Below are 25,148 nucleotides of genomic sequence, written 5' to 3' on the forward strand. Positions count from 1 at the left end.
TTACAATAACATGGGTGTTCTAGGAACTCGCTGTTATGGTGGTAAATACCAGTTTGAACACACTTAATCACCACCTGCAGCTTGAGCCGGTTACCTGAAATTGGCTCTCACAAGCTAGGCTTTTCAGAAATCAATCTTATTTATAAAAAAGTACTCCCCACATTCCATATTTTGGGGTCACTTTTTAGCCATTTCCTTGACCCGGGATTTAAAATTGAAAAATGGTTCTTTTGCAGACGGAGCTGCTCTGTCGAATCTGCGCTGGTGGCAGCCAGACCCTGTGTTCGGCCGAGTCCAGTCCTGGGTCAGATCCAGCACGTGCAGGAAACTCATTTCCTTCTGAGGCTCTAAACCATCTGCATAAGCGCAGGGAAATAACTGCCTCCCAGTGAGCAGGCCTGGGGCTCAAGAACCGGTGAAAGGGGTTGATGGATCCCAGAGGAGACAGCATGCTGACCCGGGCCTCGTCTCAGGGTCCTCAGGGGGGCAAGAGCGGGACAGGCAGACAGTCATTTCAGTTTCCCCCAGTGCAGACTGGGGTGAATCACAGGGCCTCGTGAGATTAACAAAAAAAGAGACTAGTAACAGAGAGAGAGAGAGAGAGACAGAGAGAGGGGCTGTCTACTGATCACTAAACTAGTATTAGCTCAGATACTCCCAAAGGAACTGAAAATACAGACTCTCCGAAGCCCTCGCAGGGTCAGAAGGGAGGGAGGTCTGAGCCCCACGGGCAGACTTCAGGGCAGGAAGGATGTGGGCACCCCAGAGAATCTGGGGCAGCCTTTTAGAAGGGATCTGAATGTTCTCTTCACTGAGATATACTGATAACTTTTCAAGGGAAAAAGCTGCTAATTTACAAAGGAGGATAATATTAAGGAAAACTGCCATCTGGAAAAATTCATATTACAGATTCTTCACATGTGCAGAAAAAAAATGAGGGGAACCCTTCTACATAATAAATCTTACCTAGTGGAAATGTAAAACATTGTCATTTATGTTTATTTTTCATTTATTAAGTAATAGTGAATGTGTTCCTAACCATGGTGAAAAGGACTGCAGTCAGAGACATGCCCTGTTTAGATTACAGTGTAGCTACGTACGCTTCGAAATACAAAGCACCAGGTCCTGACAAATACTCAGCCCGCAGCACTTACTTTTTCATAAGCTCTGCAATTCTTTGGCATTCTTCCTTGTCGTAAAACCAAATTCCATAAATGGACACTGCAAAAAACACATCAAACCAATTATGAGCATCTTCAAAACTACAAAATGGAAAGAAATTCACTTTCCATCTTGAGGGAAATACATACTTCTTGAATAAATGAAACCAGTCACTGGAGTTCAAGCTTGAAAACCTCGCACTGGGGCTTTTTAGGCCCACAGAGAACACACACATGTGCACACACACACAGACACACACTGAAGTATGTTGTCCTTAAAAATACAGCACCTGAAGACAACAGGCACGTGGCGAATGCTTCTTAAATGGATGAACAGACTGAAAACGAGCCTCGACTCTAAGCTCCAGCTCTGAAACATCACTGCCGCCACAGGCCCGGCATACACTCACACACACTCCGTCTTCTTTGTTAAGTATCGGAAACCTGAAGCACAAATTAGGCCTGGAAGCCTCCCTCCCTTCCCCTTCTCCCAGGAAGGTGTCAGTAACTGAAAGATTGGCTTTGAAAGCCCTAAGTGAGGACACGGTGCAGGAGAAACAAAATTCAGTAATAAATCTCCGACTCCAAAGTGTCTGCACGTAATATTTACAACTGTTGAAAGATGAGGTACAACTCTGACTGAATGATTTAGTAGTGAAAGAACAATGTGGCATAATATACCTGCTATTGATTGATTTAACAATTTTCAAACAAATTGTATACCTTAATATGTGCCTGTCTAGGTCATTTTTATAGCAAAGGCTAAACAGGTCCAAAATACATTTATAAATATCTAGTTGAGGATCTGGTGGTATTAATCATATAAATAATACACTAACTATATATACATGTTAAAAAAAACTTCACTGAAATAGCTGCCATGTTATGACAGGGCGATGAAAACCAACATATTTTTAAAAGAAATTATTTTTAAAATTTAAACTTACAAAATATTTAATTATATGAATATAATTTGGTCATTAAAACAGCTGTGATATTTTGACAACTTTTCCCCCCACTTACCTGACCAATGACTTGGTGGGCGTTTCTGCTTCTTGTTAGTCAAGATTCAGAAATCAAAGGGTACAGGAGATGTCGTTTTAGTGCTGTGTTAAGCAGATGTCTTTAAAAGGACCCTATAAATTTGAACTATCAACTTGCCAATAGGGGGCAATGGCGTCAACTCCTTGTGTGATGCGTGCACCAGGAATCTTTATCTTACCTGCGTGTGCAGGGGGAGGGGGGCAGCTTTTTCTTGATGGAACCATTGTGTCCTCTTAGAAATACACACACATACTCCTCTTTGATACATGGATACTCTGGAAAAAAGAACGTCTGAGTTCTAAAGCCTATGCGCTGAGAGCCTTAATATCAAAAAGAAATTCTTTCATCTCAAGATCATTAAGCGAGTCTCTGAGAACTTGATTCCAGGCTGTTCCCGGTCCATCAACCCTAATCTCCAGCGCCAGCTGCCCCAACAGCTTCCCACACGCCGACCCACCTGCTCTGTGCTCCCCTGAGCGAGAGTGGATCGGATCACCGACATTCAGCGACTAACAAATCTGAAGACGTTGTATGTTTTGGAGGCTTTAATCCTCGTTACAAAACCAGGATCCTGCTCTATTCTTTGGTTAGAGTGAAAACTTCCTTTCCTTGGAGATGGAATTTTCCAAAACTATCAAAGCAGGAAAGAGGTAACAGGGGAGAGAAACACACAACTAAGAAATTCGAAGCCCACTAGCAGGGGAAGAACAGCCATTTGTGTCTCTTCAGTAGAACATAAAAGTAGAAATATTTTGGGTGCCATTTTTGGGGGATGTTACACATTTGTGGCATTTGACATAAGGAACTAGGTTCTCATAAGGACTGGATGCCAAGGAAACTGCTGGTATAAATAGAAAAGCGGTTTGACGATGTTATTACTACGAGAAACTGAAATGCAGATGGAGGGGGAAGATACTGTGAACACATCTTTCAGGTGTTGAAGGGGAGGAAGGGAAGGCTGGGTCTGCAGCCTCACTGAGACGTTGTGGAGATTTCCTTAGGACCTGACCATTTATCTCTAAAGCGACGTGACCTTAAAATTAAAACGGGGTCATTTTGAAACAGTTCTTTTCACCCCAGTTAATATGCAGTTTGAATGTACAATTTAAATCGTCAAGGAGGAGAAACAGATTTACCAACAGTCCTGGCTCCTGAGAGCAAGGCAAGATAACGAGTAGAACTGGGCCTAACTTTTTCTCCTTAAAATAGTTTCACAGAGAGGGCCACATTCCACCCCAGCTCCCGCCTCTCAGGCGCACGTTCCCAGCCGGGACGAGCCTATCTCTGTCCTGAACGAGGGGCACTGGAGCAGCTGGTGGTGACCCATGCAAACCAGAGCCTGTCACCGTCAGGGAGGTGAGGTGCTGATGGGCGGACAGAACCCTCACGTCTCACCCCCAGTTTTCCTGGGCGGCCACGGGGCGAGGCTGGCCTGGGCGGGCAGCGGGCGCCGCAGGGAAGAAAGAAGAAGACCAGGTTGAAAAGGACCGGAGAAGGTGGTGTGGTTCTGGCATTCTCAAACTTGAAGGGATCGCCGTCACCTGACACGGGGCACAGCCTCGCGGAGCGCCGAGACCGGACCAGCAGAGATGTTCTGAGTGCTCCGGGACCCGCCATGCTGCGAGCCTTCCTCCCACCCACCACGCCTGGGTACCGGCCGCTGCCCAGCCGCCCCGCCGAGATCCAGGTGGGCTTTAAGGGCACTGTGGTGCGTGAGGCTCAGCTCAGCTGTTCCTACATCACTCTTGGAGGTAAGAAACCCCACAGTGGAGCAAAGAATAGGAAGACCCTGACCCGCCTAATGATGCCCACATGCGACTCCCCGCGCTAAGAACACGTTTAGGGGCAATCTTCTTCCTGTTGATGAACACAGGACTTCAATAGCAGAGCTGTGAAATTCTGCCTAAAATTGCCCTGTCCTGGTTTATGTCATGCTTTGGAGATTTGGGGTTGAAAAAAGCAATGTTTGAGGCAACAGACAATGTACCATCGCCTGGTCATATCTGTTAAAGCACCAGCTGTTAACATCTTCTATTTCCCTCTTAATTCTGCAAGAAAGATTAGGAAAGCAAAATTTCCATGTTAGATTTCATGTCTGAATATTGTAGGTACAACAGACATGAGAGAGAGCAAGCTGATGGTATTCGATACAAATATTTTCTTCTTTTTGAATGTCTCTAGCAGCAAGATCCAAAGTTGATCAAATTTTAAGAGGCTAGTTGAGAGGGTCACAGAGGGAACGGCAAATGTCCTTGATGCGCCTTCATTAGGAAACCTCTGATTCTCGTTAGCACGGTGTATGAGTTCATTCTGGAAGTTCTCTGGGGATTTACCTCTCTAGTTTATGTTTTAACAAATATTTCTATAAATCTCTTCTTTTAAGACATTTGTCATTTGTTCCATATTTGACTTCAAATACCTTTCAACTCCAAATCATGAAGATGGCTTGCAATCTTTTTTTTTATTACTATAATTTTTTTTTAAATTGTTTTATTTATTTATTTTATTTTTGGCTGCGTTGGGTCTTCGTTGCTGGGCACGGGCTTTCTCTAGTTGTGGTGAGCGGGGGCTACTCTTTGTTGCGGTGCGCGGGCTTCTCATTGCAGTGGCTTCTCTTGTTGTGGAGCACGGGCTCTAGGCGTGTGGGCTTCAGTAGTTGCAGCACATGGTCTCAGTAGTTGTGGCTCGCAGGCTCTAGAGCTCAGGCTCAGTAGTTGTGGCGCACAGGCTTAGTTGCTCCACGGCATGTGGGATCTTCCCGGACCAGGGCTCGAACCCGTGTCCCCTGCATTGGCAGGTGGATTCTTAACCACTGCGCCACCAGGGAAGCCTCGGCTTGAAATCTTTTAGCAATACTCATGCTACTATTTGTGCAACTTTAAAATACAAGGCCTATCTCCATACAGTTAGGAAGCAGATAAGACATAACTGCATAGGTGAAGTTACGTAGGCAGGATAAGGGTGTCTGACTCGGTAATGCTCTCCTCCCCGCTCCCCAACCCATCCCGCCCTCACTCTCTTTAAAAATAATCTCAGTAATTTCTCTCAGAAGGATAGGAAATATATTTTTTTTTAGTCAGTAGGCAGCAAAGAAGGCATTTAAGTTCTCTCTGTTCACTAGGAAAGCCATGGAAACCTGGCAGTGTAAATTACACAAACCTCTTCTGGGCACTTAAGGATAAGCCAAAAATCTCCAAATTCCTTCAAACCCCATTCTTTTCATGAAGTCTTTCTCAAACAAGTGGAATAATAATCCCAGTGGAAGGACCAAGAACATGTGATCACATGTTTGGTGTAGACACTTGTTTTTGAGACTTTGCTCGAATACAGAATTCCTTGTGCCATTTACCCCGTTCCAGTTTTTGTAGCTCAACCCCACGGATGGTGACTGGTGACTGGCATTTGGTTGTAAGCACACACACACAGCTACTATCCTACCGAAAGATCGCAAGGTAGTTAAGCAATTAGACGGTGAAAGGCATGAAATGTCAGAGCTGGAGGTTAGGCGCAGGTGTGTGGTTCAAACACTTTCTTCACTAGTGAGGAGGGTGGTCTCTCTCTCATGGCCACAGTCATGTTTCCTGGTTCAATGTTTCCATAAAATACGCCCCTCCCCCAGCCTTACAAACGAAATACGTAAAGTGTGAAAACAATTTTCATGTTTGAATGATTTGTAGGCTCGGTTATAAGAGATGCGAATCCATCTTGCTTAACCTAAGGCTCATGTGAACTCTCAAAAGGTCCCAAGGAAGGATGGAAGGGAGGGAGGGAGGAAGGAGGAAGGGCATGCGAGAAGCGGGGTATCTGAGGGCAGGGGATGCGAGGCCAGCTTCGGCATCCACAGCTGGGAGGGAAAGAGGCTGCGCCTGGCTGCTCTGTGCTGACCTGGTACTTCTACCCCATTCGGAACGCTTTGCACCAAAAATGCATTCCTCCAGCATGTTCTTTAATGCCTTTAAAGTAACGTTCTTTCATTCACCTTCTGCCTCAGCTCCACTGACCAAACACGGACACGATCTTGTAAAACAAAACCTTCGCTGGCCCCCGAGAGTCTACATAGCACTGTTATCTTTGGCCCCTGGTCTGGTTCTTTTCATGTGACATAGTTTAACTGCACCTCACAAATCAGTGGTCCCATGATCTCCAAATACTGGAAGGTTCACAGCAGATGGGAAGCAGCTTCTCTTTTATGCGTGACTAATACTCATGAACATTTTGGGGGAAACAGTAGAAAACCTAAACAAATACTGTGAAGTAAGAACAGCCTCCCTCTTGCTAAATAAATTAACTTCCTTACGAAGTTAATGCCATAAACAGTAACAGAAGCAGCCTCTGTACTAGAGCATTGCACTAATTTGGATCAAATTAATATTAATCTCCAACTATAAATGAGAATTTATTATCTCCAAAGAAAAAGATGGATTTATCTTTCAAAAAAGTTTTCATTTCTAACAAATGCATGTTATGTCGTTAGACCTTCCAAGTCTCCACAGAGGGCTTTATCCTCCCAAAATGGAAATCTTAAAGTCTGCTACTGCCCTCAGGTTCATGAAAGGTCACGTGGAATCTTCTCCATTATATACTAACTCCCTAATTTTATTTATTTCAGGGGAAAGTTGCTTTAGTCTAGGAGATTCAACAGAATGAATAAACATTAAAAAAAATTAGGAAGCAGAAAAAGTCGCAGGTAATAATAAAAATAAATAGGAACAACTGATTCCATTTTGTTGGTCATTTAAACTTATATTTTCATTTACCCACATCTTGCTGGTTAATCCTCAAATCTCCCAGGAGTCAAATAACAAGCATGGGCTCCTGAGGTGTCTTCTCTCCCTGAGCCCTTGTCCTTCAAGACTCCTCTAGGGGGAAACAGTCTCAAGTGTTTCTTTGCTCCCATACTTTTTCACACATCCTTGGACTTAAAAAAAAAAAAAAAAAAAAGCATATGTCATAACTAAGTGTTTACCGAACTGCTCCCCCACTAGACCTGAGCTCCTGGAGGGCAGGACTTGAATGCATAATCACCAGCAAGTGGCACGTTCAACAGGTATTTGCTGAGTTGAGCTGAAATCCAAGACGTCAGGATCTTGTACCATCTTACATGATGGTTGCCACTATTCTGGCTTAACTAAACGTCACAGTCTAGATGTGCTAGGTCCTTCCCAGGGACCGACTACAACTTACCCGGGGCTCACAGCACAGGGTTTCCTGACGTCATCCCTTTTATTCTCCTGACCTCACTCAGAATTTGCTTCAAACATCTGATAATCTTAGGCATAAGTTATGTTGATGGGACTTTGTCATCAGCTCCCTAGGACTGTACATTCTATTGATCCAGCACTGCGTGGGCACTGACATTCTCATTTTCTGTGTGTTTATTATTCTAACAATGCTACCACAGGCCAGTCTTCCTGATGGAGTACCTGTCAGGCATCGGCAACTAAGAGCTCAAAGAATGCAATTAATCTGCAAAAATCATGTGCATTTCTCTTCAGAGTATGAGTAACAGTACTTTATCTGGCAGAAAACACACTTATTTGTATTCCAGTCATGTCTGATGATAGTACTCTGAAGCTTACACATACAAGTACTTAAATTATCTTAAAAACATAAGACTGATATGCAATGTCAATTATTCCAGCAACACACTGAAAATGTGTTACCTGGAGTGAATCTCAATATAGCAAAATAAGTCTTGTCTCAGAGAACTGTAGTTTCTGAGAAATATATGTTTAAGGTAAACATAAAACAGAGTATTTCTATAGGTCAAAAACTTGTTCCAATGACAAACAGACTTCCTCATATTTGAATCAGGTTATTTAATCAAGTGTTTACTAGTTATAGGAATAGCTTCGCTGAGGTACACTAACTATAAAAATACATGATCACTGAAAAATTTCTAAGATTTTACACGGCGGTGGTTTAGCAAAAGGGACCCTAATGCTACTGTGTGATTGGGAGAAAGTGAGTTGGACTTTCTGTACTTTTCTTTTTTTTTTTTTTAATTAATTAATTAATTAATTTTTATGGCTGTGTTGGGTCTTCGTTTCTGTGCGAGGGCTTCCTCTAGTTGCGGCAAGCAGGGGCCGCTCTTCATCGCGGTGCGCGGGCCTCTCACCATCGCGGCCTCTCTTGTTGAGGAGCACAGGCTCCAGACGCGCAGGCTCAGTAGTTGTGGCTCACGGGCCTAGTTGCTCCGTGGCATGTGGGATCTTCCCAGACCAGGGCTCGAACCCGTGTCCCCTGCATTGGCAGGCAGACTCTCAACCACTGCGCCACCAGGGAAGCCCAACCCAATAGTTTTAAATCGATTACTTGAAACTACGAAGTGATTTCTGGACAAAAATCAGTAACATAAAAACAGACTCTAAGAGAACAGACACGAGCACTCGGTGTAGCCACACGCAGGGCACTGTGTTAGGGAAACTAAAAGATGCTTCACTCGTTAAGCATCTCAGAAAATGTTTGGAATCCAGTTTTTCTCTGCCAAGATTTAGACTTCCAGCCTGTCAAGCTGGGCTCTCAAAAACAAATGATAAAATACAGTCATCTCCAAGCCACAAATGAAGTGCGTGAATCCAAATAGCATTACTATGCAGATGTTTCCTCGGTAAAGTCGAGAACGTTAAGTCTCTATGGTTCAGGATAAAATAAAAGTGACCTCTCCTTAATTTCACTCTCCCATCGTGTCTGTACGTCACCTTATGTGACGCTGTCACATGGTCCTCCTCATCTACGCATGCCAGATCGCTAAGTTAAGTAAGTTCCGAGATGACAGCTTTTCTGTGTGAAGGTCCTATCTGCAGTGAGTCCCCTAACCCTAAAGGGTGACGTGTGAAGGCCGTGTGGACCGGGCGGTCCGGGCGAGGGCGGCACTGTGGACCCGGAGAGCGTGTGTGCTCCAAGGAGCTGTCAGGTATCACAACGCAACACACAGAAACACAAAAACCCAAAGTGAGAGTTTGCTTTCCATGAGGCTTTTCAGAGCCTTCTTGAATTGCCAGAAGGCCAGTTCTTTAGATAAACAGTCTCCTTTAGAGTTTAGATCTCTTCCTTTCAGCATGAGCTGAATACTGACGAGAGAACAGAAAAGCAATTCTGGGTTTAAGGTCAGAGTGACAGGTGTCACCACGCACGTCCCCGCAGATGTGCAGCCCTTTATCACATATGAAAATACATCAGCTCCTGAGCAATGGTTTGTAGAAAGTAGGTCAGTGTTTCAGTTAGAATGGCAAAGGAGGCTTACAGACACAGATGCGGTGACCACAGTGTAATTTTAAAATTCCTCCTTTCTAAGAAGCACAGACTGAGGTGGTAGAGCACCCCTGAAGGCCGCCCCTAGCCGCTGCTCTCACCACAGGAACCAGCCTGCCGATCAGGCACAGGCCACCTGTTCTGATTGGAGTGAAATGTCAAATTCCTCGTCTCCTACCCCACACCCATGTGATCTGAAGGAGTTTTAAGGATCTTGTCTCCCTGGGCAGGTCCTGAACTGAAGGACACTCTGTTATTCCTGCAAATACTAAGATTCTGTCTAGCAAGAGTGTCAAGTATTTTTAGCCATACAATTACTTTTAAGATATTTTTGGACTCTAGGAGGGCTTCAGGAGTTCAATCTACAAACCCTAAAATTGTATGTGAAATGGTGTGCACATGTGCAGACAGACGTTTTTGGAGGTGGGGCGGTACAAAGCATAGCCCCCCCCAAAACAATGCCTGGCACACAGCAGGAAAACAAGACATGTTTGAGGGAGTGGGGAAGGGGGGCAGGCAGGCAGGAAGCTTATCAGATTCTCAAAGGGGTTTGTGACCCCAAAAGGTTAAGAACGACTTTTTGAGGCTATCAACATACCAGCAAATATCTCGAAATAGAAAAATAAACTCGCAATTATCTGTGGGCAGATAACTTGGCTTTCATTTCCTTAGTAATAAATTTACACAGGGGACACTTTTAACCTTTCAAATTGCTTTTGTAATAATTGCTTGAACTGATTCCAAGGTTAAGATAACAGAGGATAAAGGCTCAAGGTCTTAGAATTTGTTGGACTGCAAGAGCTTTTACTCCTCCCGGCGGCCTGAAGCCAAGGAGAGGGTGACAGCACAGGGAACCCTGCGCGTCCTTGGCCACGCACTCAGCTTCGGCCACGGCTCCAGGAGCTTGAGGTGGCATTTTTGTTTCAGTCTCTATCATGAACTCGGGGAGAGGGAGGAATTTTGGGAAAGCTGGGCAACTTTGTGGCTCTTTCTCGATCACCCCAAGCAGAACATCTTCAAAGCTGGACAAAAACATCAGACCTATGTACGTAAATAACAACTCTAGAATTAATACATAAATGATTTGGGAATTACTTTAAGTACATTGTACCTATCTGTTTCTTATGCAGGTCTGTTCATTTTCTGTGTTTATTTGGTACCACAGAATACAAATAAAATGTAAGATGTGGTCTCTGCCCACAGGGGCCTGTAATGTATTACTCATGCCACCGCTTTCTGCATAGTCTAGGTAATCAATAACCAACTCATTACTGTAGCATAATGCAAGAGCAAATGTTTCACAAAATGCATTCTTAATGAGCAATGCTGCTTCCAAATTATGACCTCTTTGTTTGCAAATTTGACTTTCTCACTGCTATTATTTTTTATGGGTATGTATAGGTACATTTCAACTGGAGCTTTGGAAGAAATTAAAGCATACACCTCTTAATATGTTCCGTAAGAGCCATCAAGAAGAGACCTATGGTTATATTTTAAATCTTATTGTTTCCTATACATATTGTTCTAGGGAAAGGACTGTAGACTAAGGAAAGGAAAATTGACTTCTAAAAAAAATTGACTCTTAAGAAAGAAGTGGAAAGTTAAATCCTTCTACTCAGGAAAAGATTAAGTTGTGTAGGTTTTCATATTTGTAGCAAAAGGAAACCTTTCCTCTCAGAAACACATGGAGAAAGCAGATGTCCCAGGCCAGAGGAAAGGGGGCAGGGTCTTTCTAACGATCTGAAAACTAGAAATGCAAAATAAACCATTCCCATCACCTAAGATTACTTAAAACTTTCAGCTGAAGTCAAGTTACACAATAGGCTTTGGTATCATGTTGGTTTAAAGTCCTGAAGATGTGTTTTATTAAGGTTGTTGTATTTTAATTTGAGGAAGCAAGATACAAACATGAGAAAAGTTAGCATCACATCTCATCAACTTAGGAGATCAGGGTTAGATGAAAGAGTAGATAAGAAACACCAGGATAAAGAAGAGAGTAACAAGTTACACTTGAATACTCATTTCCTTAACGTCTTCTTTTATAAGGCTCACTTATGCCTACTTTTCAAAACTGAGAAGTACTTTATATATTATTGCTTAAATAATATATTTAAATATAGTAATATTTAACAGAACTAAAGCATTGTGTTCAATGAGCTCTGACAATAAACTCTCATATAACCAATCACCCAAAACAAGATATAAAATATTTTCATCACCCTTTTTCAGTCAACACCTGCACCACTTCTACCACCAACTCCAGCAGAGACAACCATTTTCTGACTTCTATCAGGATAGATTAGTTTTGCGTTTTTCTTAGACTTCACAGAAATGGGATCAAACGGTATATACGTTTTTGGTGAAATGGCTTCTTTTGCTTAGCATAATGTTTTTGAGATTCATGTTGTTGAATATATCAGGAGCTCATTCCTTTTTATTGCTAAGTAGGATTCCACTGTATGAATCTACCAAATTTGTTCATCCATTTACTTATTATGGACATTTGGGTTATTACCAGCTTTTTTTTTTTTTTTAACATCTTTACTGGAGTATAACAAAGTGAATCAGCTATACATATACATACATCCCCATATCCCCTCCCTCTTGCGTCTCCCTCCCACCCTCCCTATCCCACCCCTCTAGGTGGTCACAAAGCACCGAGCTGATCTCCCTGTGCTATGTGGCTTCTTCCCACTAGCTATCTATTTTACATTTTATTACCCACGTTTTAAAATAAATGTTCATAGCAGTTCTACTTATAATAGCCCCAAGCTGGAAACAACCAAAATGCCATCAACAGGTGAATGAATAAACCACCATGAAATATTACTCATTAATAAAAAGGAAAGAACTATTGATATATAAACATGAATGAATCTCAAGGTTGTTACACTGAGTGAGAGACCAAAAGTGAGTACTTAACTCAGAGAAAGACAAATATCATATGATATCGCTTATATGTGGAATCTAAAAAAAGGGTACAAATGATCTTATCTACAAAACAGAAATAGAGTAACAGATGTAGAAAACAAACTTATGGCTACCAGAGGGTAAGGGGGGGAGAGATAAATTGGGAGACTGGGACTGACGTATACACACTACTATATATAAAATAGATAACTAATAAGGACCTACTGTCTAGCACAAGGAACTCTACTCAATACCCTGTGATGGCCTATATGGGAAAAGAATCTAAAGGAGTGGATATATGTATATGTATAACTGATTCACTTTGCTGTACACCTAAAACTAACACAACACTGTAAATCAACTATACTCCAATAAAATTTTTTTTAGAAGTGAGTACTTACAGGATGGTTCCACTTTTTAAAATTGGGGTATAGTTGATTTATAATATTACATAAGTTTCAGATGTACAACATAGTGATTCACAATTTTTAAAGGTTATACTCCATTTATATTTATTATAAAACATTGGCATATTCCCTGCACTGTATAATATATCCTTATGGCTTATTTATTTTATACATAGTAGTTTGTACCTCTTAATCCCCTACTCCTATCTTGCCCCTCCCCCTTTCCCTCTCCCCACTGGTAACCACTAGTTTGTTCTCTGTATCTGTGAGTCGGTTTCTGTTTTGTTATACTCACTAGTTTTATTTTGTAGATTCCAAATGTAAGTGATATCATACAGTATTTTTCTTTCTCTGTCTGACTTATTTCACTTAGCAAAATGCCCTCTAAATCCATCCATGTTGCTGCAAATGGCAAGATTTCATTCTTTTTTAAGGCTGAGTAATATTCCATTGTGTGTGTGTGTGTGTGTGTGTGTGTGTGTGTGGTGTGTGTGTGTGTGTGTATATATATATATATTTATATGTATACACATATATAAAACACCACATCTTCTTTATCCAGTCATCTGCTGATGAACACTTGGGTTGCCTCCATATCTTGGCTACTGTAAGTAATGCTGCCATGAACATTGGGGAGTGTGTATCGTTTCAAATTAGTGTTTTTGTTTCCTTTAGATATATACCCAGAGGTGGAACTGCTGGGTCATACCATAGTTTATTTTTTTAGTTTTTTGAGAAACCTCTATAATATTTTCCACATTGGCTGCACAAATTTACATTCCCACCAATAGTGCACAAAGGGTTCCCTTTTCTCCACATCCTCACCAACACTTATCTCTTGTCTTTTTGATAATAGCCATTCAGACAGGTGTGAGGTGATATCTCACCATGGTTTTGATTTGCATTTCTCTGACGAGTAACAATGTTGAGCATCTTTTCATGTACATCTTGGCCATCTGTATGTCTTCTTTGGAAAAATGTCTATTCAGGCCTTCTGCCCATTTTTAATCAAGTTGTTGGTTTTCTATCAAGAAAAGTTGTATGAACTGTTTATATATTTTAGATATTAACCCCTTATTAGCCATACCATTTGCGAATATTTTCTCCCATTCAGTAGTCTGCCTTTTTGTTTTGTTGATGGTTTCTTTTCCTGTGCAAAAGCTTTTCAGTTGAATTAGGTTCCATTTGTTTATTTTTGCTTTTGTTTCCTTTGCCTTAGGAAACAGATCTAAAAAAATGTTTCTATGATTTATGTCAAAGAGTGTTCTGCCCATTATTTTTCTCTAGGAGCTTTAAGGTTTCTAGTCTTACATTTAGGTCTTTAATCCATTTTGAGTTTGTTTTTGTATATGATGTTAGAGAATGTTCTAATTTCATACTTTTACATGTAGCTGTCCAGTTTTCCCAGGACCACTTATTAAAGAGACTGTCTTTTCTCCATTGTATATTCTCACCTCCTTTGTCATAGATTAATTGACCGTAAGTGCTTGGGTTTATTTCTGAGATTTCTATCCTGTTCCATTGATCTATGTGTCTGTCTTTGTGCCAGCACCATAATGTTTTGATTACTGTAGCTTTGTAGTAAAGTCTGAAGCCAGGGAGCATGATTCCTCCAGCTCTGTTCTTCTTTCTCAAGATTGTTTTGGCTATTTGGGGTCTTTTGTATTTCCATACAAATTCAAAAATTATTTCTTCTAGTTCTGTAAAAATGCCGTTGGTATTTTGATAGGGATTGCATTGAATCTGTAGACTGCCTTGGGTAGTATGGGCATTTTAACAATATTATTTTTTCCAATCCACGAACACAGTGTATCTTGCCATCTGTTTCTGTTGTTTTCAATTTCTTTCATCAGTGTCTTACAGTTTTCCAAGTACAGTTCTTTTACCTCCTTGGGAGGTTTATTCCCAGGTATTTTATTCTTTTTGATGTGATTGTTTCCTTAATTTCTCTTTCTGACAGCTTGTTGTTGGTGTATAGTGCAACAGATTTCTGTATATTAATTTTGTATCTTATTCTGCAACTTTACTGAATTCACTGATGGACTCTAGTAGTTTTTTTTTGGTGGTGTCTTTAGGATTTTCTTTGTATAGTATCACGTCATCTGCAGTGACAGTTTTACTTATTCCTTTCCAGTTTGGATTCCCTTTATTTCTTTTTCTTGTCTGATTGCTATGGCTAGGACTTCCAATACTGTGTTGAATAAAAGTGGTGAGAGTGGGCATCCTTGTTGTGTTCCTGATCTTAGAGGAAATGCTTTCAGCTTTTCACTGCTGAGTATGACGTTGGCTGTGGGCTTATCATATATGGCCTTTATTCTGTTCAGTTCTCTCTATACCAACTTTCTGGAAAGTCTTTATCATAAATGGATGTTGAATTTTGTCAAAAGCCTTTTCTGCATCTATTGAGATGACTGTAATGTTTTTTTCTAAAAATAAATTTATTTATTTATTTTTGGCTGTGTTGGGTCTGTTGCTGCATGTGGGCTTTCTCTAGTTGTGGTGAGCGGGGGCTACTCTTCGTTGCGGTGTGCAGGCTTCTCATTGCGGTGGCTTCTCTTGTTGCGGAGCATGGGCTCTAGGCTTGAGGGCTTCCGTAGTTGTGGCACACGGGCTCAGTAGTTGTGGCTCATGGGCTTAGTTGCTCTGTGGCATGTGGGATCTTCCCAAACCAGGGATTGAACCCGTGTCCCCTGCATTGGCAGGTGGATTCTTAACTGCTGTGCCACCAGGGAAGTCCCAACCATAATGTTTTTATTCTTCAATTTCTACAAGTCAAATCAATGTGATACACCTCATTAACAAATTGAAGAATTGGGGATTTACTTTAAGTACATTGTACCTCTCTATTTCTTATCCAGATCTGTTCATTTTCTGCGTTTATTTGGTATCACAGAATACAAATAAAATATAATATGTGGTCTCTGCCCACAAGGGGCCTGTAATCTATTACTCATGCCACTGCTTTCTTCATAGTCTAGGTAATCAATAACCAACTCATTAATGGTAGTATAATGCAAGAGCAAACATTTAACAAAATGCATTCTTAGTGAGCAATGTTGCTTCCAAATTATGACCAATCTTTATTTGCAAATTTGATTTTCTCACTGCTATTATCCTATAATGAATAAAATTACAATGAGAATTTGTGTAAAAGTATTTGTGTGAACATGTGTTTTCACTTCTCTTAAGTAAATACCTGTAAGTGGAACTTGCTGGGTCATATGATAATTATGTTTAAGTATATAAGAAATTGCCAAACAATTCTCCAAAGGGGCTGCACCATGTTTTCCTCCTACCAGCAATGTATGAGAGCTTCAGATGCTCCACATCCTCATTAAAACTTGGTAATGCCAGTCTTTTATTTATTTGGTTGCACCAGATCTTAGTTGCAGCAGGCAGGCTCCTTTAGTTGTGGCTCACGAGCTCCTTAGTTGGGGCAGGCAGCCTCCTTAGTTGCAGCTCATGGGCTCCTTAGTGGCGGCATGTGAACTCTCAGTTGCGGCATGCATGTGGGATCCAGTTCCCCAGCCAGGGATCGAACCCGGGCCCCCTGCATTGGGAGCACGAGTCCCAACCACTGCACTACCAGGGAAGTCCCCAGTAATGTCAGTCTTTTAAATTTAACCATTCTAGTAAATTATGTGGTGTTCTCATGCTTGTTTTAATTTACATATCCCTCCAATGTCCAATAAGCATATGAGAAAGTGCTCAACACAGTTATGGCAAAATGCAAATTAAAACCGCAGTGAGATATCACTTCAGAACTCCCAGAACAGCTCAAATTAAAAGGAGTAACAATATCCAGTGTTGACAAGGATATGGAACAATGGATTTTCATACATCACTGCAGGGAGTATAAATGGGCACAACTTTAGAAAACTGTCCAGCAGTATCCACAGAGCTATACAAACCCCTACACTGTACATGAGGTGTTTGTATAAACCCCAAACAAATAAGTGCATATATCCACCAAAACACATGAGCCAGAATGTTCATGGCAACTTTACTCACAATAGTTCAAGACCAGAAATAACTCAGATACCATCAATGGAGAATGGATTAGTAGACTGCAATGTACTGATCCTATGGTGTACTGCACAATACACATGGATAACTTCTGCTGGACACAACGACGTGGAAGTCCCTGATGATTACACTGAACATCTCTTTATTGGCTATCTGTGTATCTTCTTTTGTAAAGCATCTGTTAAATATTTTGCCAATCTTTAAACTGGATTGTTTATCTTCTTATTATTGAGTTCTAAGAGTTATTTATATATTCTGGATATAAGTACTATGTCAGATGTGTGTGCGCACGTGTGTGTGTACAGTGAATGTTTTTTCCCAGTCTGTGGCTTGCATTTTCATTTTCCTAAAGGTAATACACCTTTAGGTATAGAACAGACATTTTAAATTTGATGGAAGTTTACTTTTCTTTTTTTATAAATTTGTTTATTTATTTTGGCTGTGTTGGGTCTTCGTTGCTGCTCACGGCTTTCTCTAGTTGCGGTGAGCAGGGGCTACTCTTTGCTGTGGTGCATGGGCTTCTCATTGCAGTGGCTTCTCTTGTTGCAGGGCACGGGCTCTAGGCACTCGGGCTTCAGTAGTTGGGGCGTGCGGCCTCAGTAGCTGTGGCTTGCAGGCTCTAGCAGGCTCAGTAGTTGTGGCGCACAGGCTTAGTTGCTCCATGGCATGGCAGGTGGATTCTTAACCACTGAGTCACCAGGGAAGTCCGTAAGTTTACTTTTGATGAGGTACAGTTTATCATTTTTTTTTCTTTTATGGTAAATGTTCCTAAGATTCTATTCAAATCTAGTGTTTGGTGATACTACCTGTTTTTAAACATTTTCAATAAAGAGTTATATTTTAGTTGTTTCTACAAAAAATGGGAAAAAAAGGATTTATTATTTAATTCTCAGATAAAATAACTATAGCATAAGCCTTACTGTTTAAACCACACGGCCATGGTTTAGCAGGGCCACTGCAAAACAGGGACATGATCTCTGTTCCTGTAACATAATTAAAATACCAACTTGGTAGTAGTAAACAAACTTCTTAAATATCAAATCAGAATAGCTCGATAAAAGTAAATCAATTTGAAAGAAATATTCTATAAAATGTTTTGTAGAACTTAGTTTTATAAAGTTTTCACACAGATGAAATTGACGTTTTCCCACATTATATATCCTTTCCTAGAACTATTAAATTTCTCAGGATGAGGATATATGGTATTCTCACAACTTGCAATTATTATATTTCTAGGAACTTTTAGGTAAATGCAACTAATATCTGTATAAAATCAGCCTTGAGGAACACAGTAATTCCTCTGTAAGCTGCTAAAATTATTTAGTATTTTCTACCCAGGAACCACACGGTGTTTAAGGTTTTGCTTATTGTTGGTTGGCTTATGCCCCCAAAGAAAAAAGACTGAAGATACAGTAGTGAAAATTTTGGTTAAGCTTTATTGGTTGCCTTGATTAAAGAAACCTAATAAAAAACAACTCATTGCAAATATTTAACTGTACACACTTAATGCAAGGATTTAAGTGCTGAAGGGAAGTAGAGAGATACCTTGCCTTGAAGGGGCTTGTGCTCTGATAGAGAAACTAGGACAAATATTACATATAAGGTAAAACGTAAGTACTATTAAGTGCCTGTTGTTCTAGCTCACCATTTAGCATATTACTGTGAACATATATATTTGTAAATCTGTCTTTTGTGCTAGGATAGCAAACTATCAGAGGGAAGGGATGCGTCTTGTTCATTACTGAACTCCCCCAACCCAGCACAGAATCAGTATCAACAGGCAAGCGGTCAATAAACACTAGGAAAGTCAACATGGGAGAGGTATATGCTGCAGTGAGAAATCAGAACTAGAGACAGAGGATGACAACACCAGGGAGATGTCAAGTTTCGGTTGCTTTTGAAATATGAGTAGAATGTATCTGGTAGAGATTGGTTAGGGTGACGAAAAGAATTCAAGGGAAAAAAAGGACCATGTTTAAAAGCACAGAGATAAAAAATTTAAAAGGATTCTAGGAAAGCACATATTTGTGTTTGGTTAGAACAGAGGTTAAGTATACAGCAGTCACGTCGACCTGTCCAGACAGGTAAACTGGGACCCGACTGCAGCAAGCTTAACTGTCAGGTGAGAAAGTCTACCTGGTGGGCATTTAAGATTCTGAGCAGAAAAATGACAATCAGACTTGTGCTTTAGGAAGATAAATCTAGCAGCGGGTTTGTACGGAAGGGATAAGCCGGATGCAAATTATATGGCAAGTGGTTCAATTTGTTAATATTTCTTTTATTGTGGTAAAATTTTAAATAGCATGAAATTTACTATTTTAACTATTTCTAAGTGTACAGTTCCGTGGCTTTAAGTATATTCACAATGTTGCACAACCATCACCACTAACTCCAGAACTTTTTCCATCACCCCAGACTTAAAACTCTGTACCCATTAAACAAGAACTCCCCATTCTCCCCTCCCCCAGTCCCTGGTAATCACTATTCTACATTTTGTCTTTATGAATTTGACTATTCTAGGTACCTCATGTAAGTGGACCATACAATATTTGTCCTTTTGTGACTGGTTTATTTCACTTAGCATAATACCTTAAAGGTTCATCTATGCTGTAGCATGTATCAGAATTCCCTTCTTTCTTAAGGTTGAATAATACTCCAATGTATGTATATACCATATTCTGTTCGTCCAATCATCTATCAATGAATTTCAGTTGTTTCCACCTTTTGGCTCTTGTGAATAATGCTGCTATGAACATTATTTTGCTAGTATTTTGTTGAGGATTTTTTATATTTATATTCACCAGGGATATTGGTCTTTAATTTTCTTGTAATGTCTTTGCCTTGTTTTGGTCTCAGGATAATGCTGCTCTCATAAAATGACTTGGGTTCTTCCCACTCCTATTTTCTGGAAGAGACTGCAGAATTGGTATTATTTCTTCCTTGAATGTCTGGTAGAATTCACCAGTGAAATTGTCTGGGCCTGGAGTTCTCTTTGTTAGAAAGCTTTTAACTACAAATTTGATTTCTTTGATAGATATGGGACTATTCAGGTTATTTATTCCTGAGTACGGTTTGGTGATTTGTGTTTTTCAAGGAATTAGTCCATTTCATCTAAGTTGTCAAACTTATGGGCATGGGGTGGTTCACAGTATTTCCCTCGTCCTTTCAGTGTCCATGGAGACCCCGCTCTCATTCCTGACACCGCTCATTTGCATCCCCTCTCTCTCTTTTTTTCCCTTGATCAGTCTGGCCAGGGGTTTAGGTTTATCAGTTTTACTCTTTTCAAAGAACCAGCTTTGGGTTTCACCGATTTTCTCTACTCTCTCTTTTATTTCACTGATTTCTGCTCTTATTTATTTATTTTTATAAATTTATTTATTTATTTTTAGCTGTGTTGGGTCTTTGTTTCTGTGCGAGGGCTTTCTCTAGTTGCAGCGAGTGGGGGCCACTCTTTATTGCTGTGCGCGGGCCTCTCACTACCGTGGCCTCTCTTGTTGCGGAGCACAGGCTCCAGACACGCAGGCTCAGTAGTTGTGGCTCACGGGCCCAGTTACTCCGCGGCATGTGGGATCTTCCCAGACCAGGGCTCGAACCTGTGTCCCCTGCATTGGCAGGCAGATTCTCAACCACTGTGCCACCAGGGAAGCCCTCTGCTCTTATTTTTGATTTCCTTCCTTCTGCTTGCTTTGGGTTTACTTTGCTCTTCTCTTTCTAGTTTCTTAAGGTGGAACCTGAATTACTCGTTTGAGACCTTTCCCCTTTCCTAAGTATTTGACGCTATAAATTTCCCCCTAAGCCCAACTTCAGTTGCATCTGACATGTATTTTCATCTTTATTCAGCTCATTTTCTAATTTTCCTCCCTCTTTGACACATGGGTTATTTTAGAAGTGTGTTGTTTAATTTCAAAATATTTGGGGATGTTCCAGATATCTTCCTGTTACTGATTTCTAGTTCAATTCCTTTGTGGTCAGAGAGCATACTTTGTTTGATTTCCATTTCTTTAAAAATTTTAAGGTTTTTTTTATGACCCATGATAAAGTTGACCTTGGGTACTGTTCCATGAGCACTTACAAAGAGGCTGTATTCTGCTGTGGCTGGGTGGAATGTTCGATAAATGTCAATTACACCAAGTGAGTTGACAGTGTTGCTCAAGTCTTCCACAACCTTGCTGTTTTGTTTATTCTACCAATTATAGAAAGTGGAATATACACACGCACACACACACATATGTATATTCTTTTTCATATTCTTTTCCATTATAGGTTATTACAGAATATTGAGTATAGTTCCCTGTGCTATATACAGCAGGTCCTTGTTGCTTATGTATTTTATATATAGTAGTGTATGTTACTCCCAAATGGCTTTCTTTTAATTAGCATTTCCATGGTTTGTCTCCCCTGTTTTTTGCTGTTGGTACCTCCTTCCTTGCCTTCTTTTGGATTATTTAAAATTTTTTTAGTATTCAATTTTATCTATTGGTTCTCTCTCTGTTTTCTTTTTTTTAAGTGGCTGCTCTAGGAATCACACTATACATATCTAACTTTTCACAGCCTTACAAAAGGCTTTACAACTATATAGGTCCCTGTCCTCTTCCCCTTAACCTTTCAGTTGTCACATGTCCCATCTACCTTCAATGAACCCCTCCTATAACTTTTGCCTTCGATCGTCACTTGCGTTTTAAAGAATCTGAGGGTAGAAAAAATAAATCTACTCTACTGACCCATGTTTCTACTACTTCTGTTGCTCCTCCTTCATCCTGAGGCCCCGACCTCCCTTTGGTATCACTTCCCTTCCGTCTGAAGAACTTCTTTTAGCATTTGCTTTAGAGCAGGTCTGCTGACAAAAAAGGACTGTAAATTTTCCTTTATCTGAGAGTACCTTTATTTTACCTCCCTTCCTAAGGAACATTTTCACTGGAGACAGAATTCTACGTTGATTTGGCACTGTCTTCCAGACTCCAAGAGAAATCTGTAATCATTCAAGGCATTGTTCTCCTATATGTATCATTTCTGGTTGCTTTCAAGGTTTTTTGTTTGTTTTTTAAAATCTGTTTTTCAGCAGTTTGACTATGATATTTATGGGCATGGTTTTCTTTGGGTTTATCCTGTTTGGGGTTTACTGAGTTTCTTGAATCCATACATTTGTGTCTCACCAAATTTGGAAAGTTTTCAGCTATTATTTCTTCAAATATTTTTTTTACACCGGTCTTTTTCTCCTTTTATGGGACTCCAGTGACACAAATTCAGACCTTTTGGTACAGCCCCACAGGTTTGTGAGGCCTTTTTAAAAATCTTTCCCCTGTACATTCTTCAGGTTGGATAATATCTATTGATGGGTCTTCAAGTTCACTGACTCTTCTTTCCCCTGCCATCTCTATTCTGCTATCAAAGCCACTCACTGGGTACTCTATTATTCAGTTCCGAATGTTCCCTTTGGTTTTTTTACACTATTTCTCTGCTGAGAATTTCCATCTTTCCATTCATTCCTGAGGACTCCATTCTATCTCACAGGGCACAGTAATAGTAACAGCCTTAAAGCCACTGTCCTGTAACTCCAGCATGTGGGTCATCTCTGGGTGGCCATCTGCTGACTGACTTTCCCTGTGAGAGTTGTCAGATTTTCCCAGTTCTTTGTATGAGTAGTAACTCTGTGTTGTATCTTGGACATCTTGATGATGTTGTGAGACTCTGAGTCTTCTGAAAACCCACCGAAGAGTGCTGATTTTGTTTAGAAGGCGATCGATTTGTTCAGATTTAGACAGGACGCTCCATCCTGCCTTTTGTGGGCAACGGTTCCCATGTCAGCTCCGTTTTCAGAGCTGTGTCTGCCCCGTGCATACACCACTCAGGTGTTGGTCTGGAGCTGGGTGGTTGTCTACACAGTGGGTTAGTTCTCAAAGCCTCGGCTATGCTTCTTTGGCTCTGTTACATGTATGTGATACTCACGGGTGAGACCAGCACCCATGTCAGTTCCCATACAGAATTAGGGGATCTCCTCATCCAGCTCTCTCTCCAGCTCACGGGGGCCCTTCTCCCCAGTCTTCAGGCCACAAAGTCAGGGTTTCTCTCAGAGTTTAGCTTCTCACACTGTCAGACGGTCTGCGTAGCTTGGGCTACTCACTGGGTGAAGCAAAGAAATATCAACTACACTCTTGAGACCACAGGAGCCCTTGTTTGCAGTTCCTCTGGCAGACACAGGCTTTTCTTGGGATCCTCACGGGCCTGTCCCTGCCGCAGTGGCAGCTCAGGTTAGTGTCGCAGCTGGCTTCAAGTAGGGCTGGGAGGGAAAGAGGGAGGTCATTTCTCCAGTCCTCAGTCCACAGAGATGTTGCTCTTGGTTTTTGTCGTTTTCGTCCATAGTTCTGTGACGTGGCTCACTCTCGAGTCAAAGTCAGGAGGCAAAGAAGGGAAGAATAAGTCAGGAGACTAGCCACCATTCTGGTTATTCTTCAAGTTCTGACTTCCCTCATCAATATGCCTGTTATTGTTTACTTTCAGAATCCTCAGGCTTTTTGGTTTTTTGTTTTGTATTCTGTCCAGAACTTTTCGTTGTAACCAGTGGGAGAGGTATGTCGTTGTGAACTTACGCTACTTTGGCTGGTGCCGGAAGCTTATGCTCTCGTTCTCAGGAGCTGTGAGCCAGCCCAGGTAACAGGTAATGGAAGCCTGGGCTGGAACGGATGTGGGACTAGAAGGAGAAAAGGGCTGTGCAAACAGTACGGAGCTGAGACCTGGCAATGGGCTGGGAAGGCCTCAAGCTTCACTTTACCGTTACCACACGCTAAAATGCATTTCATACAAGACCTAGCATTTTTTCTTTTTAATAATAACGCCTTTATTATTATTTTTGGCTGTGCCACCCGGCGTGTGAGATCTTAGTTCCCCAAACAGGGATGGAACCTGTGCCCCCTGCAGTGGAAGCACGGAGTCTTAACCACTGGACCGCCAGGAAGTCCCAGGAAGACCTAGCATTACAAACGATCTGTGAATATACATGGGCACTAGAAGTCCTCTGCCTCACTGCTAAGGAGGTTTTACTCTTGGGGTCTACACAAGTTTTACTCTTGAATTGATTTTCCTACAGAAATAATGCTATCCAAACTGGTGCTGTATTTCATATGCACATCATTACAATGTTAGTGTGCTATTATCAGTTGACTTAGAAACTTAACCACCAACTAAAATATTGTTTTTATGAATGTATTCTGATATCCAATTATATTTTTATCAAAATAAAACATATCTATAATTTTAAACATCAAATACTGTAAGGTTTTGTAACAAATAGCAGATCAATTCTCTAGCCATTATAATCCTGATTACCACTCCCTAAAAGCAACCTTTTCCATGACAGTTATTTCTGCTCTCCATTTATTTCTCATCCAATTTTTTTTCTAGTATGTAAACCTCTTTTCCTATATATCATGTATACACTACCTCTTGATTCTTAAGAAAAATCCATTGAAGAGGATTTAGTTCTCTGACAATACACACACACTCTCACACACAAACACACACACACACTTTCCCCCTTCCTTCCAATGTAAGTATAACACCATTTCACATTTAGTGTTATCATTTATGATCAGCAGAGCCAAATAGTGTACTATGATTATATTTCCTTTCTTGTACAGTATTTTGCTTTCCCAGGAATTAAGAATTGCCTCCTTTTGTTTTTGTTTTCCCCTCTCAGTTTTTAATGTTCTTATATCATTACCAAAATCACTGCAAACGGAACTGTAAATGTCCCAAGAGACTCAAACTCTCAGGTGTAAATTTCTTCTTGGACATGCTTCCTGAAGCCTTCCATCTCCCTACTTTTAGACTGACTCATCTTTAGTTCAGTTGCATAGGGGTCATGATGGGACTCCTCTTTACCACTCTTCTCAGAACTCCTTTACCTCCAACTTGTGCTTGGATCCCCCTTTTCCTGGATGGCTTGTGTATCTGTCGTAACAGCCCAAGTTATGCTGGAGTAACAAATGACCCCCAAATCTCAATGGCTTACCATGACAAAGGTTTACTTCTCATACACATTACAAGTCCATCATGGGTCACCTCTGTGCCTTCATTCCAGGACCAGGCTGACAGAGCAGCCTCTGCCTGAACACCGCGAGTCATCATGGCAGAAGGGAAAGAGACGTGGTCGAACATGTATCTGCTCAGAAGTCACACGTACCACTTCTACCCACATCTCACTGGCCAGGTCAATCCACACAACCATACTTGAGTCCAAAGGGCAACTACACAATATCCTCCCGGAAGGGTCAGTGGGGGAAGAACCAAATCGCACTGTCAAGTCTGACATCAACAGGTCAGAGAGAGTCTTCTGCAGGGCAGTAAGGTT

General features: G+C 41.0%; 2 protein-coding genes across 7 annotated transcripts in view; one reads left to right on the forward strand and one right to left on the reverse strand.

Annotated features, from left to right (window-relative positions):
- Positions 1 to 25,148, reverse strand: part of DCP1B (decapping mRNA 1B) — a 52,617-nt gene that overhangs the window by 13,623 nt on the left and 13,846 nt on the right. For all 5 annotated transcript variants that reach the window (XM_057556054.1, XM_057556052.1, XM_057556056.1 and 2 more), the window contains one exon: positions 1,155 to 1,221. In XM_057556054.1, coding sequence (XP_057412037.1) covers positions 1,155 to 1,221 — 67 coding nt within the window. The remainder of the gene's footprint in view (positions 1 to 1,154; positions 1,222 to 25,148) is intronic.
- The window catches only part of CACNA1C (calcium voltage-gated channel subunit alpha1 C), a 551,559-nt gene continuing 530,148 nt past the window's right edge, over positions 3,738 to 25,148 (forward strand). For both annotated transcript variants that reach the window (XM_057556043.1, XM_057556040.1), the window contains exon 1: positions 3,738 to 3,955. In XM_057556043.1, the coding sequence (XP_057412026.1) occupies positions 3,820 to 3,955 (136 nt within the window). In that variant the 5' untranslated portion in view covers positions 3,738 to 3,819. The remainder of the gene's footprint in view (positions 3,956 to 25,148) is intronic.

This window comes from Balaenoptera acutorostrata, chromosome 11, assembly GCF_949987535.1.
Source record: "Balaenoptera acutorostrata chromosome 11, mBalAcu1.1, whole genome shotgun sequence".
NCBI lineage: Eukaryota > Metazoa > Chordata > Mammalia > Artiodactyla > Balaenopteridae > Balaenoptera > Balaenoptera acutorostrata.